Below are 20,000 nucleotides of genomic sequence, written 5' to 3'. Positions count from 1 at the left end.
CAGTGTGTATTAGTGTGCAGTGAGTGTGCAGTGTGTACAACACAGCGTCTGATCTCACTGTCCCTACGGCGCTGAACAAACAAATCATCAGAACAGAAACATTCCCTGACATCCAGCACCAACACACTGATAAAGCACTGAGTCCATCATCACACTTACAGAATAACACTGTGTCTGTCTGGGAAACCACAAGCTGTGAGTTTATATAAGACTGACATCTGACCATCATCATCATCATCATCCACAATCGTCCCAGTCCCCAAGAAACCCTCCATCACTGGACTGAATGACTACAGACCTGTTGCTCTGACAGCTGTTGCACCTAAAGTCTGTCACAGAACAGATGCTGGATCCCCTACAGTTTGTCTACCGTACACACAGATCAGTGGACGACACAGTCAACCTTGGTCTGCACTACATTCTGCAGCACCTGGACAGACACCCGGATTCTGTTTGTCGACTTCAGTTCGGCCTTTAATACAATAATTCCGGAAATTCTCCACTCCAAAAACCTAAGGCTCACTGTACCCACTTCCATCTGTCAGTGGATCACCAGCTTCCTGACAGACAGGAAACAACAGGTGAGACTGGGAGGTGTCACCTTCAGCATTCAGACAATCAGCACTGGCGCTCCTCAGGGATGTGTCCTCTCCCCACTGTTATTCTCCCTCTACACTAATGACTGCACTTCAACTGACCAAACTGTTAAACTCCTGAAATCTGCAGATGATACTACGCTCATCGGTCTCATCAAAGATGGCGATGAGTCTGCATACCGACAGGAGGTAAAGCGGCTGGTGCTGCGGTGCAGTCAGAACAGTCTGGAGCTAAACACCCTCAAAACTGTAGAGATGATAGTGGACTTGAGGAAAGACCCCTCAACACTACTCCCCCTCACAATATCTAACAGCCTGGTGTCATCTGTGGAGACCTTCAAGTTTCTGTGCACTAACATTTCCCAACACCTGAAATGGGAGTCCAACATAAACTCCATCATCAAAAAGGCCCAACAGAGGATGTACTTTCTACATCACTTAGTGAAGTTTGGTCTGTCACAGGAGCTGTTGGTGCTGTTCTACACTGTAGACATAGAATCTGTCCTGTTCACATCCATCACCATCTGGTTTGGTGCAGCAACTAAACAGGACAGGAACAGACTGCAGCACACAGTAAAAACAGCAGAAATAATAACTGGTGACCCCCCTGCCCACCCCCCAGGACTTGTACGACACAAGAACCAGAAACCGGGCAGTAAACATCACTACTGACCCTTCACACACTGGACGTAACCTCTTTCAGCTCCTCCCTTCTCTCAGACGCTACAGAACTCTGTTTACTAAAACTACCAGACACAGGAACAGTTTGTTTCCCCAGACAATCACCCTGATTAACACCTCACCATCATTATATTCACTGCTTCATATCTATAAGTGCTGCATTATCAGGACTGTCAGTCATCACATCATCTGTATATATTACACACTACTGCTGCTGTATAGTGTACTAAAGTATAATATTACACAATATTGTTATTTATGTCTGTATTGTATAGTATAGTGTTATTTATGTGTGTATTGTATAGTATAGTGTTATTTATGTGTGTATTGTATAGTATAGTGTTATTTATGTGTGTATTGTATAGTATAGTGTTATTTATGTCTGTATTGTATAGTATAGTGTTATTTATGTCTGTATTGTATAGTATAGTGTTATTTATGTCTGTATTGTATAGTATAGTGTTATTTATGTCTGTATTGTATAGTATAGTGTTATTTATGTCTGTATTGTATAGTATAGTGTTATTTATGTCTGTATTGTATAGTATAGTGTTATTTATGTCTGTATTGTATAGTATAGTGTTATTTATGTGTGTATTGTGTAGTATAGTGTTATTTATGTCTGTATTGTATAGTATAGTGTTATTTATGTCTGTACTTTTGAGTGTCACAAACTGCTGGAACCAAATTCCTTGTGTGTGTCAACACACTTGGCCAATAAACCTGATTCTGATTCTGATCAAATCAGATCAAACTAGAAAACAGACAGAATGATGACCTGGGATTCAAGCTCACAACCTCCTGATCAATGGTCCAATACCTTATCCACTAAACTTCCACATCCCTTCATCTGTCCATCACATTATCAGTCTGTCGCTGTCCTCTTATACGTCTCTCTGTCTGCTCACTTCATCCATGTCAGTTATTCAGTTAACAATTAATTACTTCATAGACATTAATAATAACTTGTCTATCTATGATACAGAGCAGTGTGTGTGTGTGTGTGTGAGAGAGAGAGAAAAAGATAGAGAGAGGGACTGTGTTAAGTGTTTATATCTGTCTAACACACACTAAATTGATCACAGCTGAAGAAAGTAGAACTGTTTACGACAGAAAACACACATGCGCGCACACACACACACGCACGCGCGCACACACACACACGCACGCGCGCACACACACACACACACAATAACACTGTAAACATATCTGAGCAGAAGGTTTGTAGTTAAACAGGACAATTAATCAAACAAACATCCGTATTATTATTCAGTTATAAAACATCCCCCAGTTTATTTCTGTTTGTTTATAACGTGTCATGTCTGTCATTACGGAACAACAATAAACTATAAGGGTTTGTTGTGTAACTAAATCAGACTTAACACTAACATTCATCCTGTGATGTATTCAATGTTAATCAAGAGTAAAAAAAATATTATAGTATACAGAAATGTTTTATATCCAGTCAAGAACTCTTACATAAACAATCAGTTAGCAAGTGCTACAGCTAATTAGCTCGCATGCTAAAGTGCTACAGCTAATTAGCTCGCATGCTAAAGTGCTACAGCTAATTAGCTCGCATGCTAACTCGCCGTTGTATTATAATACCGAGAGGATTTCTCCTTCACAGCCGATTGTATTAGTGTTAATGGTGTATAAATGTTTATACCTGCCATGAAACCAGTCCTTACAAATGTCACATTCGATCATAAAGCGATTGAGATCGTAAGGCTGCCGGCACACACAGTACAGAGGGGCAGCCGCCATCTTGCCTCCTCTCCTCGTCCGAGGGCGAAGTTTAAATGTCGACGGAAATTGCCGAAGGTGGGGATTTAACAGTGACGGAAAGTCCCGAATCGGGTTCGTGCGTGACAGGAGTCACGCAGCAAATGGCCGGAAAGAGACGAGACACCGGCGGAAATAGCCGAAGTTGGCCATTTTAAATCGACGGAAATTACCGAAGGCTGAATTTATTTAAATGGCCGAAAAGGACCGAGGTTTAACACGATAAAGGCTCAAATACACGTATTACGGAGAAATGTGGTGACGTATAAGACACGTTGTGCTGTGAAATAACATGTAAAATATGTTTATATCGTTTTATATCATTTTATACAAGCTGAAAACCAGAAAGAAAGAAAAAACGCCTTATATGTGAAAAGCACACAGATGTGTTTAATGGACTCGTGCGCCATCTAGTGCATGAACATTGCATCAACACTTCATTTGTTCTATTCTCTAAAGACATAACAACGATGTGTGCATTAAATGTTTATTTTTTTATTTAAAAATATTTTTCAGGGATCTCTGGCTTGTAACATTTATTAAAAAAAATACCCAGTCCTTTATTTACTCTGAACGTTAATGTTAAATAATGAATCCGTTTGAACGCCATTAAGGTCAGCCGTAGTTTGTGTCCACAAGGTGGCGCTGTGAGACAAATAAACAGAAGCACGGAGGCTGGAGGTCAGAGATGAAGTCTGTGCTCTTTAATATGTGTATTATTCATTCATTCATTCATTCATCTTCTACCGCTTATCCGAACTACCTCGGGTCACGGGGAGCCTGTGCCTATCTCAGGCGTCATCGGGCATCAAGGCAGGATACACCCTGGACGGAGTGCCAACCCATCACAGGGCACACACACACTCTCATTCACTCACACAATCACACACTACGGACAATTTTCCAGAGATGCCAATCAACCTACCATGCATGTCTTTGGACCGGGGGAGGAAACCGGAGTACCTGGAGGAAACCCCCGAGGCACGGGGAGAACATGCAAACTCCACACACACAAGGTGGAGGCGGGAATCGAACCCCCAACCCTGGAGGTGTGAGGTGAACGTGCTAACCACTAAGACACCGTGACCCCCATTATCTTAAATTGCATTCCTTTTTTTTAATGCTTATATACCGGACAGATGCAAAAAGCATTTCACTGCCTTTCGTACCCTGTATGTGTGTGTATGTGACAAATAACATCAGATTTGATTTGATATGATTTGAGAATTCATATTCATAATTGTGGTTTAAATCACAGCTTTTTTTTGATACTTTGGTGAAATATAATCAGCAAACATCGTTTAGAAAACATCACACAGCGTTTACTGTGAGATTAACAGCAGCACAATGCCTTCGCTTCAGCTTTTAAACCCCATCTGCTCTGTATAAGTGACATAAAGAGAGTTTAAAGGTTGTGAAATTTGATCATCTATCTGAGTGCAGGCTGGGGGTTTATTTTAAACACTCTACACGCCACTGTCTCCATCCACACAATCACAAGCAGATGCTCACTGAGCCACAGTTAAGAGCGTTGTACCTTTAACTGTACGTTATTTCTGATTTATACATCAGTCATCAGCTCCAATGATCTCCTTTACCATCAGATAAGATTGTGATAAGATTTATAAGATGTTGATGTTTGATTCCTGCCTCTGACCTGTGTGGAGTTCAGGGGTTTCCTCACTCCAAAGGCTGAAGGCTGACCAGCATCTCTACGTTGATGGATGGATGGATGGAGGGAGGGATGGATGAAAGAATGGACGGATATATGGATGGAGGGATAGATGGAAGGTGAATGGATAGAGGGATGGATGGATGAATCAATGAATTGATGGACAGATAGACAAACAGTTAAATTGTTGGAAGGACAGATAGAGGGATGGATGTAGGGATGGATGGATGGAGGGATGAATAAGAAATCTATTGTAAAAAGAAAATTAGATTGTTCCTTGTGTGTGTGGAGTTTGCATGTTCTCCCCGTGCCTCGGGGGTTTCCTCCGGGTACTCCGGTTTCCTCCCCCGGTCCAAAGACATGCATGGTAGGTTGATTGGCATCTCTGGAAAATTGTCCGTAGTGTGTGAGTGAATGAGAGTGTGTGTGTGTGTGTGCCCTGCGATGGGTTGGCACTCCATCCAGGGTGTATCCTGCCTTGATGTCCGATGACACCTGAGAAAATGAGTGAATGAGAGTGAGTGAAGTTTCCTAACACAACTTTTCCAATGAATAAAATTTTACAGAAAAATGTCTGGATGTCAGTGCGGAAAGCAGCACGTTAAATACCGGAGCAGCTGAAAGCAGATAAATGTAGGATGAAGGCTGCAGGGTTTTAGTGCAGAAACAGAAGCGAGTGACGTTCAGAGTCTCCAGAAGAACAGCAGCAGTTTCTCCGACACACTCAGTAACACTTACAGATCATTTCCTCCTAAACCTGCTGAGGATTTCTACACAAGTTAAGCACAATCTTTCTTTACATTATTACTGTCTGCTGCTCTTTATATTGTTTTCATGTAGAAAAGTTTCATCACTTCTGAAGGCATCTTTGTTTTACAGCATTTCTCTTGAACTGTGTTCATTCTCATAATGAAACAAACACAAAGATCACTAAAGTTACAGACACTTTAATAGATTTTACAAACTATAAATTACCAATTAAAATCTCCAAAATATGAAGAGCTGCGCAAAAAATATACTTTCTTTTTAACCTCCCTGTTTTTTTAGCATGACAACAGGAACTTTTCTACTTTCCCTAAACCCAAAGAAATGTGACTGTAGATCTGTAGATCCAGAAGTGCAGAGAAGAGAGAAGAGGACCAGCAGAAAAGTCATCATGAACAGATCAGATCACCGTCTCCTTATTACACACTGTATGCTAATTTATTAATATATGTCGAATGTTATATATTTGTTACTATTTAATTGTCCTTTGCTGTTGTAGTATTTAAATCTCCTCTTTGGATATAAAGAAAGTCCATTCATGAGTTTATTGTCATGTCTGTTACACCATACAGTGCAGTTTGTACTCTGTAAACATCACATTATCTATCTATCTATCTATCTATCTATCTATCTATCTATCTATCTATCTATCTATCTATCTATCTATCTATCTATCTATCTATCTCTGAAAATGGGGGGACTTCTGCACAGTGCTGTATGTGTATTATGGTTGCAGTTTGTTAGCTTTACTGTTCTTTCTTTAGCTTCTTCACTAAACTACTGTAAGGTTTATTTCACTAAAGAACTTTATGATGTAATGTTATGTAGGATGTAATCACACACACACACACACACACACACACACACACACACACACACACACACACACACACATACAAACACACACACATACACAAACACACACATACAAAGACACACGCATACAAACACACACACATACACAAACACACACATACAAACACACACACAGACACATACACAAACACACACACTCACACATATACACACACACACACAGACACATACAAACACACACACACAAACACACACACACTCTCACACGCACACAAACAAACAAACACACACACACACAAACACACACAAACACACACACAGACACACACACAAACACATGCAAACTCACACACAAACACACACACACACACACACACACTCTCACTCACACAAACACACTCACACACACACACACACACACACACACAAACACACACTCTCATAAACACACACAAACACACACTCTCATAAACACACACACACACACACACACAAACACACACACACACAAACACACACTCTCATAAACACACACAAACACACACACACACACACACAAAACACACACTCTCATAAACACACACACAAACACACACACACACACACACAGACCTCCTGTTAGTCACTAGACTGTATTTGGCAGTAGATGGACGTCCATATGGACTGAATTGCCTCCTTTTTCGAAGAATGTGTTCACTTAAAAGACAAAGGAGGGCAAAAGGCCACAACAGATTATTGTCTTCAAATGATCAAAGGCTATTTCACACACACACACACACACACACACACACACACACACACACACAAAGGACTGAATAAACGGCTGTAATGTCTAGACTCAGGATGTAATCTGTTTTAAATGAACTGATCAGATCATGAAATAAGGTCATGTTCGGTCTCAAGCAGTCAGTTCTATTTGAAACGTCTTTTCTCAGACGGTTAAGTTGAGTCTTTTAGGAGTCACTTCATATTTTTTATTGTAAAAGTGTGTAATAGCATCATGTCTCTGTACCAGAATGAACACAACATGAAAAACACCAAAAAAGAAATTTTAATCCACACTAAACAAAACAACATTTTCTGAAAACATCCCCATCTAGTTAACCCATAATAGTCATCCAACTAGCATTAGCAGTGACGTTTTACACACAGTTTATGATCCTTCCAGCTTGCTGAAGATAGCTAGGAAAGCATTCGCATTAAAGTTTATGAAGGTTTATGAACATGACTTACAAATCATGTGTTTCAGGAAACAGTTGTTTAGCTAATGTTACATAGATGGATAGCATTAGCATTAACATTTATGTTAATGATCCAGAAAACATCTCAGTAATCAATGTTAGCTAACTTATTTGCATTAGCAGTGAAAAGTTAAACATATATAAATATCACTTAATAATCCTTCGTGAAAATGTATGAAATTGAGCTGAACATTAGCTAGCTAACTAGTTAGCGGTATATATCACAACCATCTCTGAATGGAAAATCACAAATCCTTTAAGGTTAGTTTATACTAGCTAGCTAACTAGAGATCTTTATTAAACTGAAATGAATAGTATTACTATCATTTAAATAAGATTGGCTTTGAAAATATTATCAACATTTATCAATATGAATTAAATCTCTCTCACAATAAAAGCGAGCCACTTGTTAGCATTGATGTGTTCCAGATGAGGTGTTTGATGTGTGTGTGTTTGTGTGTATGTGTGTGCGTGAGTCCTTATTTGCACAGTGTAATGGTTGTTGTTGTGAACTTGTGATTACAGACATGATAGTTGTGCTCTAGTCGTACTGAGGCACTTAACTTATTGTTTTATACTGTAAGTGTCACTAGCTCTGTTTTAGGGGAACGTCGACATGAGTCATCATAATCTATTGCATTGCAATGTGTTATGTGCAGAAGGGTTTCGTTTGTTTGTTGGGATCAAAGGTGATCAATTCAATCTAGTTTGATAAATCCAAAGTACAAATTTGTCCCAAATGGGCAAGTCAGAGGTGCAGAAAACTCCCTGAGATGATACGAGGAAAAAACCTCAAGAGGAATCAGACTCAAAACGAACCTCAGCCGTACCTGGGAGACACAGGAGAGTGTGATTATAAGTTATTACTCATCTAGACGTGTTTATTATATGGGCAAAAAGTGCATTGGTGTAACCAAGATGTTCATTCTAGATATAAGATAAAGTCTGTATTGTTGAAGTTTTTTGCTGTTCACTGATGGAGACTTGAGTGCAAAACAGTTCATATAAATTGCAACCTTGCAATTCATCTCCATGGTTTCATCCACAACAATCCCCTGTATCTCCAGACTCCATGTGGCGCATCCTCAGCAGCAGCGAGCAGCCTCCAAGTGATGAGAAGTTCTCCGGTCAGAAGCAGGGCATCAGGATGGATCAGGAGGGTTCACAGAGCAGAAGGGCTCAGGATCTCTGGGAGCTCTGTTTTGGGGAAACAATGGTGATTGTCATCAGGTACAATGGTGATCAGGTATTGGTTGTTGGCAATCCATGGCGATCAGTGACTGGTTGTTGGGGAACAATGGTGATCAGTGACTGGTTGTTGGGGAACAATGGTGATCAGTGATTGGTTGTTGGGGAACAATGATGATCAGTGACTGGTTGTTGGGGAACAATGGTGATCAGTGATTGGTTGTTGGGGAACAATGGTGATCAGTGATTGGTTGTTGGGGAACAATGGTGATCAGTGACTGGTTGTTGGGGAACAATGGTGATCAGTGATTGGTTGTTGGGGAACAATGGTGATCAGTGATTGGTTGTTGGGGAACAATGGTGATCAGTGACTGGTTGTTGGGGAACAATGGTGATCAGTGATTGTTATTTAGTATAATTGGTAATCAGTGATTGGTGTTCAGGAATTAGTCAATGAGAATGGTGCTATTCAGTGACTGGTCATCAGGAACAGTGGTAAACAGTGATTAAACAGTGCATGGAACCTCATGTGCTTCCTAAAAATGTCATGCTGACAAGAAAGTAAATTCCTCTTCCCAACTGGAATGCTGTGAATTCATAGGCGTGAGCTCTGTGATATGATTTATGATGGAACAGCATTGGCAGCTGCTGCTTCATCAGCGTCTCTACAGATTCCCCCGAAACCCCAGAGGTGCTTCTGAGCGACTTGAAATCATAAAAATGTATCATTTAATCCACACACATCTGCTCTGAGATATTACACAGTCACATGCTTAAATACACACACACACACACACACACACACACACAAACGTTTATAAGTATTAAGTCATCTAGCAGTGGCAGTTTTATAAATCACATGGGAAGCCATCTGCACAGTCTACATTTCTGACATTCACTCGCTGAAGCAGTTACGGAGATTTAACGGAGGTTCATGAGTTTTTAACGTATTTAGAACTTCTTACTTATTTAGTGTATATTTAGAGTGTTTTGTCTTTATTACATATGTCTTCTCCTTATCCACAGCATATTAATGAATATAAATAATCCTAATGAAAGCACGTGTTACTTTCGACCACAATTGGTTCGTTATCCGTTTACCTTTTATGGTCGTCGTTTCTCGTTCCAACTTTCTGTTGATTGTTGCAGTTCATTGTTTCCTCTCTGTCACTCAGTTGATTGGTTCTCCTTCTTCATATAAAATCTTTCCCTCGTCGAGTTTCAGTACAGTTTCAGCTCCAGGGGGAAGGCACTGTTCGGATGGGATTAGTTCTCTGGCTATGTGTCTTAGGACCTGTGTAGTTCTGTAATTATCGCTTCACAAACGATTTAAATTGTTTTGGCATTTTTTTGGGTTCAGTTTTGGTGAGAAAAGATCAGGACACTCAGGACACTGAACGTGTCATGTATTCCCTCGACTTTTGCATTGGCGTTCCCATGGCGACAAACACCATGTGCTCATGATTTTCCACTTGGGTTCTGTCTCCAACCCTGATAACAAACACATTGGTTTGTTATCCTGTTGTGTTCACCTGTTCTGTGTTAGTGCTTGATTAGTAGGTCAATGTACATTATATCCTGTCAGTAAAAAGTCTCAATGGGCCTTTGGTATTGAATCCGAACCTGCATGTTTTTGTACCTGTGTTTTAACCTTGTTCACGGATTACCTTAATGTTACACTATGAACATTTACTAAACAAGCATAGTGATTTATGCTGTTTTATTCTGTGATAAACCTCTCATATGTGGATGTCTATAACTCAGTATAGCTGGAGGATTGTATCAAGGCTGTATTATAGCATCTCTCTCACTCACTCATTTTCTACCGCTTATCCGAACTACCTCGGGTCACGGGGAGCCTGTGCCTATCTCAGGCGTCATCGGGCATCAAGGCAGGATACACCCTGGACGGAGTGCCAACCCATCGCAGGGCACACACACACACACACACTCTCATTCACTCACACACTCACACACTATGGACAATTTTCCAGAGATGCCAATCAACCTACCATGCATGTCTTTGGACCGGGGGAGGAAACCGGAGTACCCGGAGGAAACCCCAAGACACGGGGAGAACATGCAAACTCCACACACACAAGGCGGAGGCAGGAATCGAACCCCCAACCCTGGAGGTGTGAGGCGAACGTGCTAACCACTAAGCCACCGTGACCCCCTATTATAGCATATTATAGCATCTTATAGCATCTTTGTTGTCAGTATAATGGCTACTTTCAGCTAACGTTTTTCCTTTCGTACGGTGTCTGGATGAACAAAGTATCATAGAAGTTAATCTCCAGTGACTTCCAAATCGCATCTTTTCCATTAAACCCACCTGATTTTCCACCATCATCATTTCCATCCCCAGCACTTTTCAACTCAAGCTTTCTTGATTAGATAATGATGGTTCACTGAGAACAAACTCTGACAATCTGAATTATCTTAGCATGGATTCAGCTTCAATTTAGCATACGCTTCAAGATTAATGAGCAGCTACACATTATTGTATTTAGAGCTCCCTTGTTACACTTATCATGGATCAATGATTGAACTGGAATGAACAGAATAGGAAAAAAGTACCACGCATGCAAATGATTACACATCCCCTGGGTCCAGTACTGTTGAACATGCCCTGATCCACTTCTCATCTTGACTCTCATGAAGTGTGCATAACTTCCAGTATAATTCTACTTAATTCTTGGATATTTATGCACTCTGTTTTGTTTTCAGCTCTGCACAGTCGTATCATCGAGTTAAGACGCTAATCTGTGTGCTAACTAGCTCATAGGGTGAGGAAATGTAGTGCTAGTTGATGTTCGCTAGATTCCTCCAAAAGAAAACGGAGAGGGGAAGTGAAACGGTCGAAACATTTTTGCTGAGGTCTTTCATTCTGTCGATTTTGGTAGAACAGATTTCTGCTGCATGCGAAAGAGACATAAAGCTAATTGAGTTTGTTTAGGTCATAGCCATTTTAGTAATTAAATTGGAACAATAGCCCCACAGGAGAGTGTTTATTAGGTTTAGGTAGATGTGGAAAATGCTTGGCGTGCAGTGTGTCTGATGTCTTCTCACTGTAAACTGGAACAAAGTTGAATTCGTCAGTAATACATGATGAAAACATTCAAAAGTAGGAGCGGAAATTAAATTCTGACTTTCTCTATTTCCCCTGAGAAGAAAAACTGACAAGACAAAATAAAACTGACAGAGTTTGCTGTTGTGGCCCCAGATCCTGATAGTGTTCGGGGCTCAGACACACTTTCTCAGTTTAAATGTAGATTAAAAACTCATCTCTTTAGTCAGACGTACACATAATACATCCCATAATATTGTGTACCATTACATTAGACTTGCACATTTTTATGAACAACAGATATTAATCCCTCTGCACTGCCCTTCTCTTTTTCTACCCATGCCGAGACACCCAGACATTGTACCAGCTCAGATCGTCTTCCGTGCGATGACGATCTCAGACCTCCACTGAGACGAGGGCGACTCTGTGAGAATCCTGAGACATCTAGAGATCTACCAGCTCCAGTTGGACTCTGTGATACTAAGAGGAGATGTGAACTCCATGTGATCCTTACACCAATACAACATTTGTTTGACTGTATATTTATAATCACACCCCCAGTGTCACCCATATGAGGATGAGGTTCCCCCTTGAGTCTGGTTCCTCTCAAGGTTTCTTCCTTTACCAATTTAAGGGAGTTTTTTCTTGCCACTGCTGCCTGAGTCACCTCAGACTTGTTCATTGGGGATAAATACATACACATTCATACACACTGAACTACATATATCTTGAATTTTTATTATATTAATTCTTTATATTTCTCCTTATGTTTATCTTCTGTCCTATGTTTATGTTCTGTAAATCTGTAAAGCTGCTTTGAGACAATGTCTATTGTAAAAAGCGCTATACAAATAAAACTTGAATTGAATTGAATTCTCAGCAGGACTCCTATTTGTATGATAAATCGAAGAGCTTTAAGCTAATTAACTACACAGAAATCTTTTTAATTTGTTATTTAGCTCAGACACAAACTGTGATATGGATAGAGGACCTTAAAGTCATGGTGTCTTCAGGTGTGTGGTTTAGATGTTTTTGGGGAATTTGGGAATGGGGTTCTATATGGAGATGGGGTCAGGTCTAGGCTAGGAGACTTGAGGTGTAGGATTTAGATGATGGAGATTTTTGAAAAGGGGTTAGGATAAGAATAGAGCCTTCAAGGTATGGAATATGGATGGAGATGTGACATTCAGGTATGGGATTGAGATAGAAATGGTGCCTCCAGGGATTTAGATAATGAGCCATGGAATTGATCAGTTTGGGTTTGAGGGTTAGGTAAAGATGGGACTTATATGTACTGCACAGGAATGAGGATGGGACCTTCAGGTCTATAGTTGGTCCCTTTGGAGACGAGGTTGAAATAGATCACATGACCTAATTGTATAGGACCTTCTTGTTTGGGATTTTGGGTATGGAGACTGTGGACTTTTTGAGATAGAGTTGTGATGGATTTGGTGTCTATGAGTATGTCACTGGGACAGAGACTAGACCGTCAGCTGTTATTATGGCACTGGAACAGAGATGGATCTTTGGGAGAAATGGTGTGGACATACTGTAGATGAAGCACTGTGAAGATGGGTTAAGGACAAAGATGTGGATTTTGGAGATAGGATTTTTAAAGATGATCATGAGCCCTTCCTTCGGACATGGGCAATGGAGTGGATGGGGATTTAAATATAGAATGCGGATATGGAGTTTGGACCTGCTGGATTTGGAATGGGTTAGGGATTGAGATGGAGCTCTATGGAATAAGATGGATACTGGCTGAACTGTTTCTTTCATTTGATTGCACTGAATGGGATTTGAAAGCACCATGTAAGTCTATTGGCTTTCAGTGTGTGTTATCATGTATTTAGCACAAATGCTTCAGGAATCTGAAACATGGGGTTTTGGCTAGCAAACCTCTCTCCAACAGTAACTCCCAATCTCTCACGTCGTCTGAGAGCTGGAGTGATACGGGTGTGCTGCTCACATGGAACGAGAATAATGGTGCACATTATAGCAAAATCAGACCAGTGAACTTCTGGATTTAGGAATTGCTTTTCCATATATGTCTAAAATGATTCAAATATATTTTCATCCAAATAGCACACAAATATTTGGTGCTTGTTATAACAAAGTAAAGGTTAGAATTTTAGAAACCCATACACTGATAAAGACCTGGCGTTATAGAGCGGTGAATAATGGTGCTGTATGCAGAATAAATCCTATTGCTTGATGTTGTAAAGATCTGAAGGTGTGACCCTGTAGCTATCGATTAAACCTTCAGGAGCTTAAACTCTTCTGAAAGGCTGCGGTGGATTAGGGGCCGGCCGGCCCAATACATGACTGCAGAGTTCAGAGTGCAGCTGAAAATCTGTGCTGTGATGTCAGGTTCAGTTCTTCTAAGCAGAATGATGTGATCAGTTGATCGTTCTTAATCTTCAGGAGTTAATCATGGTGAAGTTCAGTCATGTGCAGATTTCATTAACTCAGCGTCTGTGTTTACACGCAGGAGCCGTTTCTATAAGCCTAATATTTATGTGTTTATGCGTGAAGGCCAACAATTTTCCACATTCGCTTGCTGTAAGATAAAAAGCATTGATCTTAATCAACAGTATATAGATATATAGTAAATATAGTTCTGTCCAAAAATGATAAAATATACACAGGCTCCGCATACAAATGTTTGAAGTGATGTGGTTTGAACATAGTTGTGTAATTTTCTTTTATTTTCTATTCTTTTAATTTTGAGAGTTTGCAGAAATTAGTAATGTCATTTAAAACAAGTAAACATAGAACTAGACTTGATTTCCTAGCTACATTAGCATCATAGCTCCAACGCAAAGCTTCATGTTGGCTAAATTGTGTCTTCACTGAACTTTAAAAATCCCAATCCATCAGCCTCTTTATCCCCTTTGAGCCGAGCTAAAGCTAATTGATTTGCACAGCACTGACGACAGGGTCACCAGGCCCATCCTGATTTATATAATGATTGGTTATGGCCTGGCTGTCGTGACCTTTAACCATAGGAAGCATATAAACCAGCAGGATGTTTATCTGGAGTGGATTGGTAACAGGTCCCAGGCGTCTCGTTCTGCGGCTTTGCTGTACCTGGTGGGAGAAATGCATCTTTGTTCTATGCTAATTCATTCATTGTGGATGAGATGGAGAGGATTTTGTGACTGAATTGTACTGCAGTATATACAATGTTCCAGGTCATTTGTAGTGTTGATTAAATTCACTTAAGCCTCATGGCAGACATGACGTGCGCCTGTAAGACGAACCCTGCTAGCTTCCTTCTAGGGAAAAGTTATTTCTATTGAATCACTGAGAGGAAAAATTTAGTTCAGACTAAGAAAAAATGTCATATTTATTAGAGTGTAAGATTTACTATACAGGGAACAGAGCCAAAGAAGAAACACACTGATTAACACAACCAAGTTATTCATCTGTATATGCTTTCATAGCAGAAACGTGGCATTTGTGGAAATTTTAGAATTAAGCCAGTTGTCATGAACAGATTTCTGCAGAATGTAGAAGTAGTGCTCGAGACAGTTCACGCCACAGTGAACTCCTGAACCCGTCTCATGTCTCAGGAAGTCTGAGACACGCAGAGTTCTGCTCAGGCGAATATGTGTTGGGCATCTGTGAGGTGGTGGAGCTCTGTTTTAAGGGGTATCAGGGGGACGGCGGTGGTACAGGGTCGGGGTTCTGGGGGGTCAGGAGGTCACTGAATGATTAGAGGGTGGCTGGTTCGGGTCCGTGTCAGTGGTTCCACTGGGATGGTTTTCTGTTTCGGACATCTCGCAGGACGAGTCGACCTGACAGCACACATCTGTGCTCAATGATAGGAGCGACAAGGGATACAGCTTGATCTTTGACCTCGCTTGGAGAACCCAGCATTCGTTATGCAGTAGTTTGATTCAGGGAACATGTGTGTTCTGGCAGGTAGAAGAAAAATAGATGTTGTTATACTATATATTTCACTCTTGTTGGATTTGTTGGTTGTACTGGTTTTACTGGATATGCTGCCTTTATACTTAAAATCTATTTCTACACATTATCTTAGTGAACTAAACCATTCTGATTTACCCATAAATTTCTACTTTAATTCTACTCTTAAGTCTGCTAAACTAGATTTAGTTTGAGCTAGTTCTAATTAAAGTGATCTTTGTTGATAGATTTTTATACAGTAGTCGTGTAAAAACACTCCCTGTTCCAGTAACAAAGGCTGTAAAACTGTGGCTAGGCAAATGGGATCTATAAACACATAGCAAATGCTAGCTTAATTTGTTTAGTCACTACATCAACAATGTAAAAGCACAGCAATGAGGAAACAAGATACGACAGTCTGGAATAGCAATATTTCCCTCAGATATGACAGCAAACTAATAAATGACGCACTGGGGCTAAAACAACAAATTATTGAGCTAGCATGCAGCTTACACTGTGATGAGGAAATGAACCAACCTGTGTGAAACTTCAACACTGACCTCAGATGTGTTGAGAAATCATGAAGAAAAGACACCATGTGGCTAAAACTATGATTTTCCTTGCTATCATGCAATGCAAAGCCTCAATGATAAGAGAGAATTATCAGGAACATCAACACTGATCTCAGATCTGTTGGTAAGTTACTAAGAAATGAATTCATATCACTAAAATGAAACATTAATTACTTTTAGCAGCGACCACAAATTCTACTAGATCCTACTACTAGATCATGTGTTTGTTACTCAGAAACATCCACACCGCTTATTGGGAAAATTTGGATTTTAAAATCTTTAGTGATGGGGGGTCACGTTGTCTTAGTGGTTAGCACGTTCGCCTCACACCTCCAGGGTTGGGGGTTTGATTCCCCCCTCCACCTTGTGTGTGTGGAGTTTGCATGTTCTCCCCGTGCCTCGGGGTTTCCTCCAGGTACTCCGGTTTCCTCCCCCGGTCCAAAGACATGCATGGTAGGTTGATTGGCATCTCTGGAAAATTGTCCGTAGTGTGTGATTGTGTGAGTGAATGAGAGTGTGTGTGTGTGTGTGTGCCCTGTGATGGGTTGGCACTCCGTCCAGGGTGTATCCTGCCTTGATGCCCGATGACGCCTGAGATATGCACAGGCTCCCCGTGACCCGAGGTAGTTTGGATAAGCGGTAGAAAATGAACGAACGAATGAATGAATGAATCTTTAGTGATTTCTTAAGGGTTGATTTTAGCATCTCTTTTCCTTTTTTTTTAATGTATCTTTTTCTTTCTTACCTTTAATGGTATTTTATGGTGAAGACAATTATCATTATAATTGCTTATTAGCTAGTTAGTTAATTAGCTGAACATCGACGCAATGCTTGCTAAGCTATGCAAAAGAATGCTGCACTAGGGAACATTTAGTTTACATTTACAGCATTTAGCACCCTTATCCAGAGTGACTTACAACTGAGCAACTGAGGGTTAAGGGCCTTGCAGTGAGGGTCAGGGGCCCAGCAGTGGCAGCTTGGTGGACCTGGGGTTCGAACCCATGACCTTCCGATCTGTAGCCCAACACCTTAACCACTAAGCTACCACTTCCACTTAGTTCCACTTAGTTCCACTTCCATTTAGTTGTGTCCACATAAACTAAATGTTTCATTTGCAAAAGAATTACAGTACTTCACAAATGTTAATAAAATGTAGCTGAAATTTTAATAAACCTTACTGGCTGATTAAACTTTCGTGTGATAATATTGGCTAATTTTAGGTTAGATAGCATTTATAGTCGATCTGATCTGGAATTGTGGACACAGTGTAAATCAGGGCTTGTTATAAGATTTGTCTCGCGCATTTGGAGAATTTATTGCTACTGAAATGAATCCATGAATGCACTGAGAATTTAATCAGCGCTGAGTTGTGTAGAGTTAAATAGATAAAGTTCTGACACAGAAAACATAACGATTACTTTACAGTCGTCTGTGGATCTATTGAACTTGGCATCAGATAACTGTTTGCTTCGTGTAGAAGTAGCTGATCCTCTATTCTGTTATTTACAGTCGTGAAGTGAAATTCTAATGTAATTCGAACAGGAAATGTAAATTAACAGTGATGAATTCACAGCTAAACCTTTTTATTTTTACTTATTATATTAAGCCTCAGTGTTGCTGAATTCTGGATTGTGATTGGCTAGAAGAAGGTGATTATTTTATAAATATTAATGTGTTAGAATTCTGAACTGTGATGGACAGAACCATCTTTAACCTTTGACCCCTATATAGTTAATACTTGTGCAGTGTTCACTACTGAGGTATGTGTGGTTTTATAGCAACACTACAGCAGAACATCATCTCTGTCCTCAAATCTTTCTTTCTTTCTTTCTTTCAATTTCTTTTCTCTCTCTCTCTCTCTCTCTCTCTCTCTCTCTCTCTCTCTCTCTCTCTCTCTCTCTCTCTCTCTCTCTCTCACTCTCACACACACACACACACACACAATTCTACATAAGGAATTTATGAATATTTATGAGCTTTCTCCAAAACGATAAAAAATGGTTATTGAGATTTAAATTGAGTCTAAAATAATCTCTCTCTCTCTCTCTCCCTCTCTCTCTCTCTCTCTCTCTCTCTCTCTCTCTCTCTCTCTCTCTCTCTCTCTCTCTCTCTCTCCCCCTCTGTCTCTCTGTTCTGTCCTCCTCGTGTGTGTAACTGGTGTAATAAGGAATGAATCAACATGTGTTGTGTAACATCATGCAGATGTGTATCTGCTCGCTCTAAAGAAGCTATTTTAAAGTACTGTGTTTGTGTGTGTGTGTGTGTGTGTGTGTGTGTGTGAATACCATTACAGACAGAAAGGACATCATTGTCCTGCTGTTTTTCAGTACAGGAAGACATGTATCACAGAGTTATAATATACATCTGTCTCATTGGGTTATTTTTAAATAAAAGAAGAGAGAAAAAGAGAGAAAAAGAGGAATATTGTGTATAATATCTTTATGTTAATTCAAAACTAGCCTTCATGTTCGTAAAGTATGGTGACATTAGAACATCTCTACATTGTCGTATGAGAACACGTCTGCTAGGTAACTGAGTAATGAGAAATAAACAAGCCAAGCATTAGCATAGCGCTAGTTTACTGATGATGATAACAGGTTATCTCACTAGCGCAGATCTCAGTCTTTTATACAGATGATGTAAAGACATAGTGCTGACTTTCAGAACTTCAGGGATAAAAACATTCACCTTAGAGAAGTTGTGAATTAATAAACTAACATGGTGATGTTAAGTGTTTTATACAGAACTGTTTCAACAGAAACACTCATTTGATCTAATTAACACATAGCAGCTACAATATTTAAAGTGATGTGACATACGGCTAAGTGCGGTGACCCATACTCAGAATTCGTTCTCTGCGTTTAACCCATCCAAAGTGCACACACACAAAGCAGTGAACACACACACAGCAGTGAACACACACAAAGCAGTGAACACACACACAGCAGTGAACACACACACAGCAGTGAACACACACACACACCGTGAACACACACCCGGAGCAGTGGGCAGCCATTTATGCTGCGGCGCCCGGGGAGCAGTTGGGGGGGTTCGGTGCCTTGTTCAAGGGCACCTCAGTCATGGTATTGCCGGCCTGAGACTCGAACCCACAACCTTACGGTTAGGAGTCAAACTCTCTAACCATTAGGCCACAACTTCCCCTAAATATTCATATGTCATATAAAGACAGCGACAGATGAGCAAATCAAAGATCAGTGTTTACATCAAATTTGTTGATACATTTCTAATAAAAAAGGCAATATGTGACTAAAATAACCATGCAGCTAGCTAGCATGACTGTGTTTGTTAAAATCACATTATTGCACCTTGTGAAGATGATGACTCTCACTCACTCACCTTCTACCACTTATCTGAACTACCTCAGGTCACGGGGAGCCTGTGCATCTCAGGCGTCATCGGGCATCAAGGCAGGATACACCCTGGACGGAGTGCCAACCCATCACAGGGCACACACACACACACACTCTCATTCACTCACACACTACGGACAATTTTCCAGAGATGCCAATCAACCTACCATGCATGTCTTTGGACTGGGGGAGGAAACTGGAGTACCCGGAGGAAACCCCCGAACATGCAAACTCCACACACACAAGGCGGAGGCGGGATTCGAACCCCCAACCCTGGAGGTGTGAGGCGAACGTGCTAACCACTAAGCCACCGTGCCCCCTGAAGATGATG

The 20,000-nt window shown here is 40.5% G+C and overlaps 1 protein-coding gene across 3 annotated transcripts in view; it reads right to left on the bottom strand.

The window, feature by feature from the left end:
- The window catches only part of kdm7aa (lysine (K)-specific demethylase 7Aa), a 15,525-nt gene extending 12,421 nt beyond the window's left edge, over positions 1–3,104 (bottom strand). For all 3 annotated transcript variants that reach the window (XM_060889075.1, XM_060889076.1, XM_060889077.1), the window contains exon 1: positions 2,947–3,104. In XM_060889075.1, the coding sequence (XP_060745058.1) occupies positions 2,947–3,044 (98 nt within the window). In that variant the 5' untranslated portion in view covers positions 3,045–3,104. The remainder of the gene's footprint in view (positions 1–2,946) is intronic.
- Between the last annotated feature and the right edge of the window lie 16,896 nt (positions 3,105–20,000).

Source organism: Tachysurus vachellii, chromosome 16 (assembly GCF_030014155.1).
Source record: "Tachysurus vachellii isolate PV-2020 chromosome 16, HZAU_Pvac_v1, whole genome shotgun sequence".
Classification (NCBI taxonomy): domain Eukaryota; kingdom Metazoa; phylum Chordata; class Actinopteri; order Siluriformes; family Bagridae; genus Tachysurus; species Tachysurus vachellii.
Note: the sequence above shows the minus strand (reverse complement) of the source record. Positions and strands in the feature narration are given on the sequence as shown.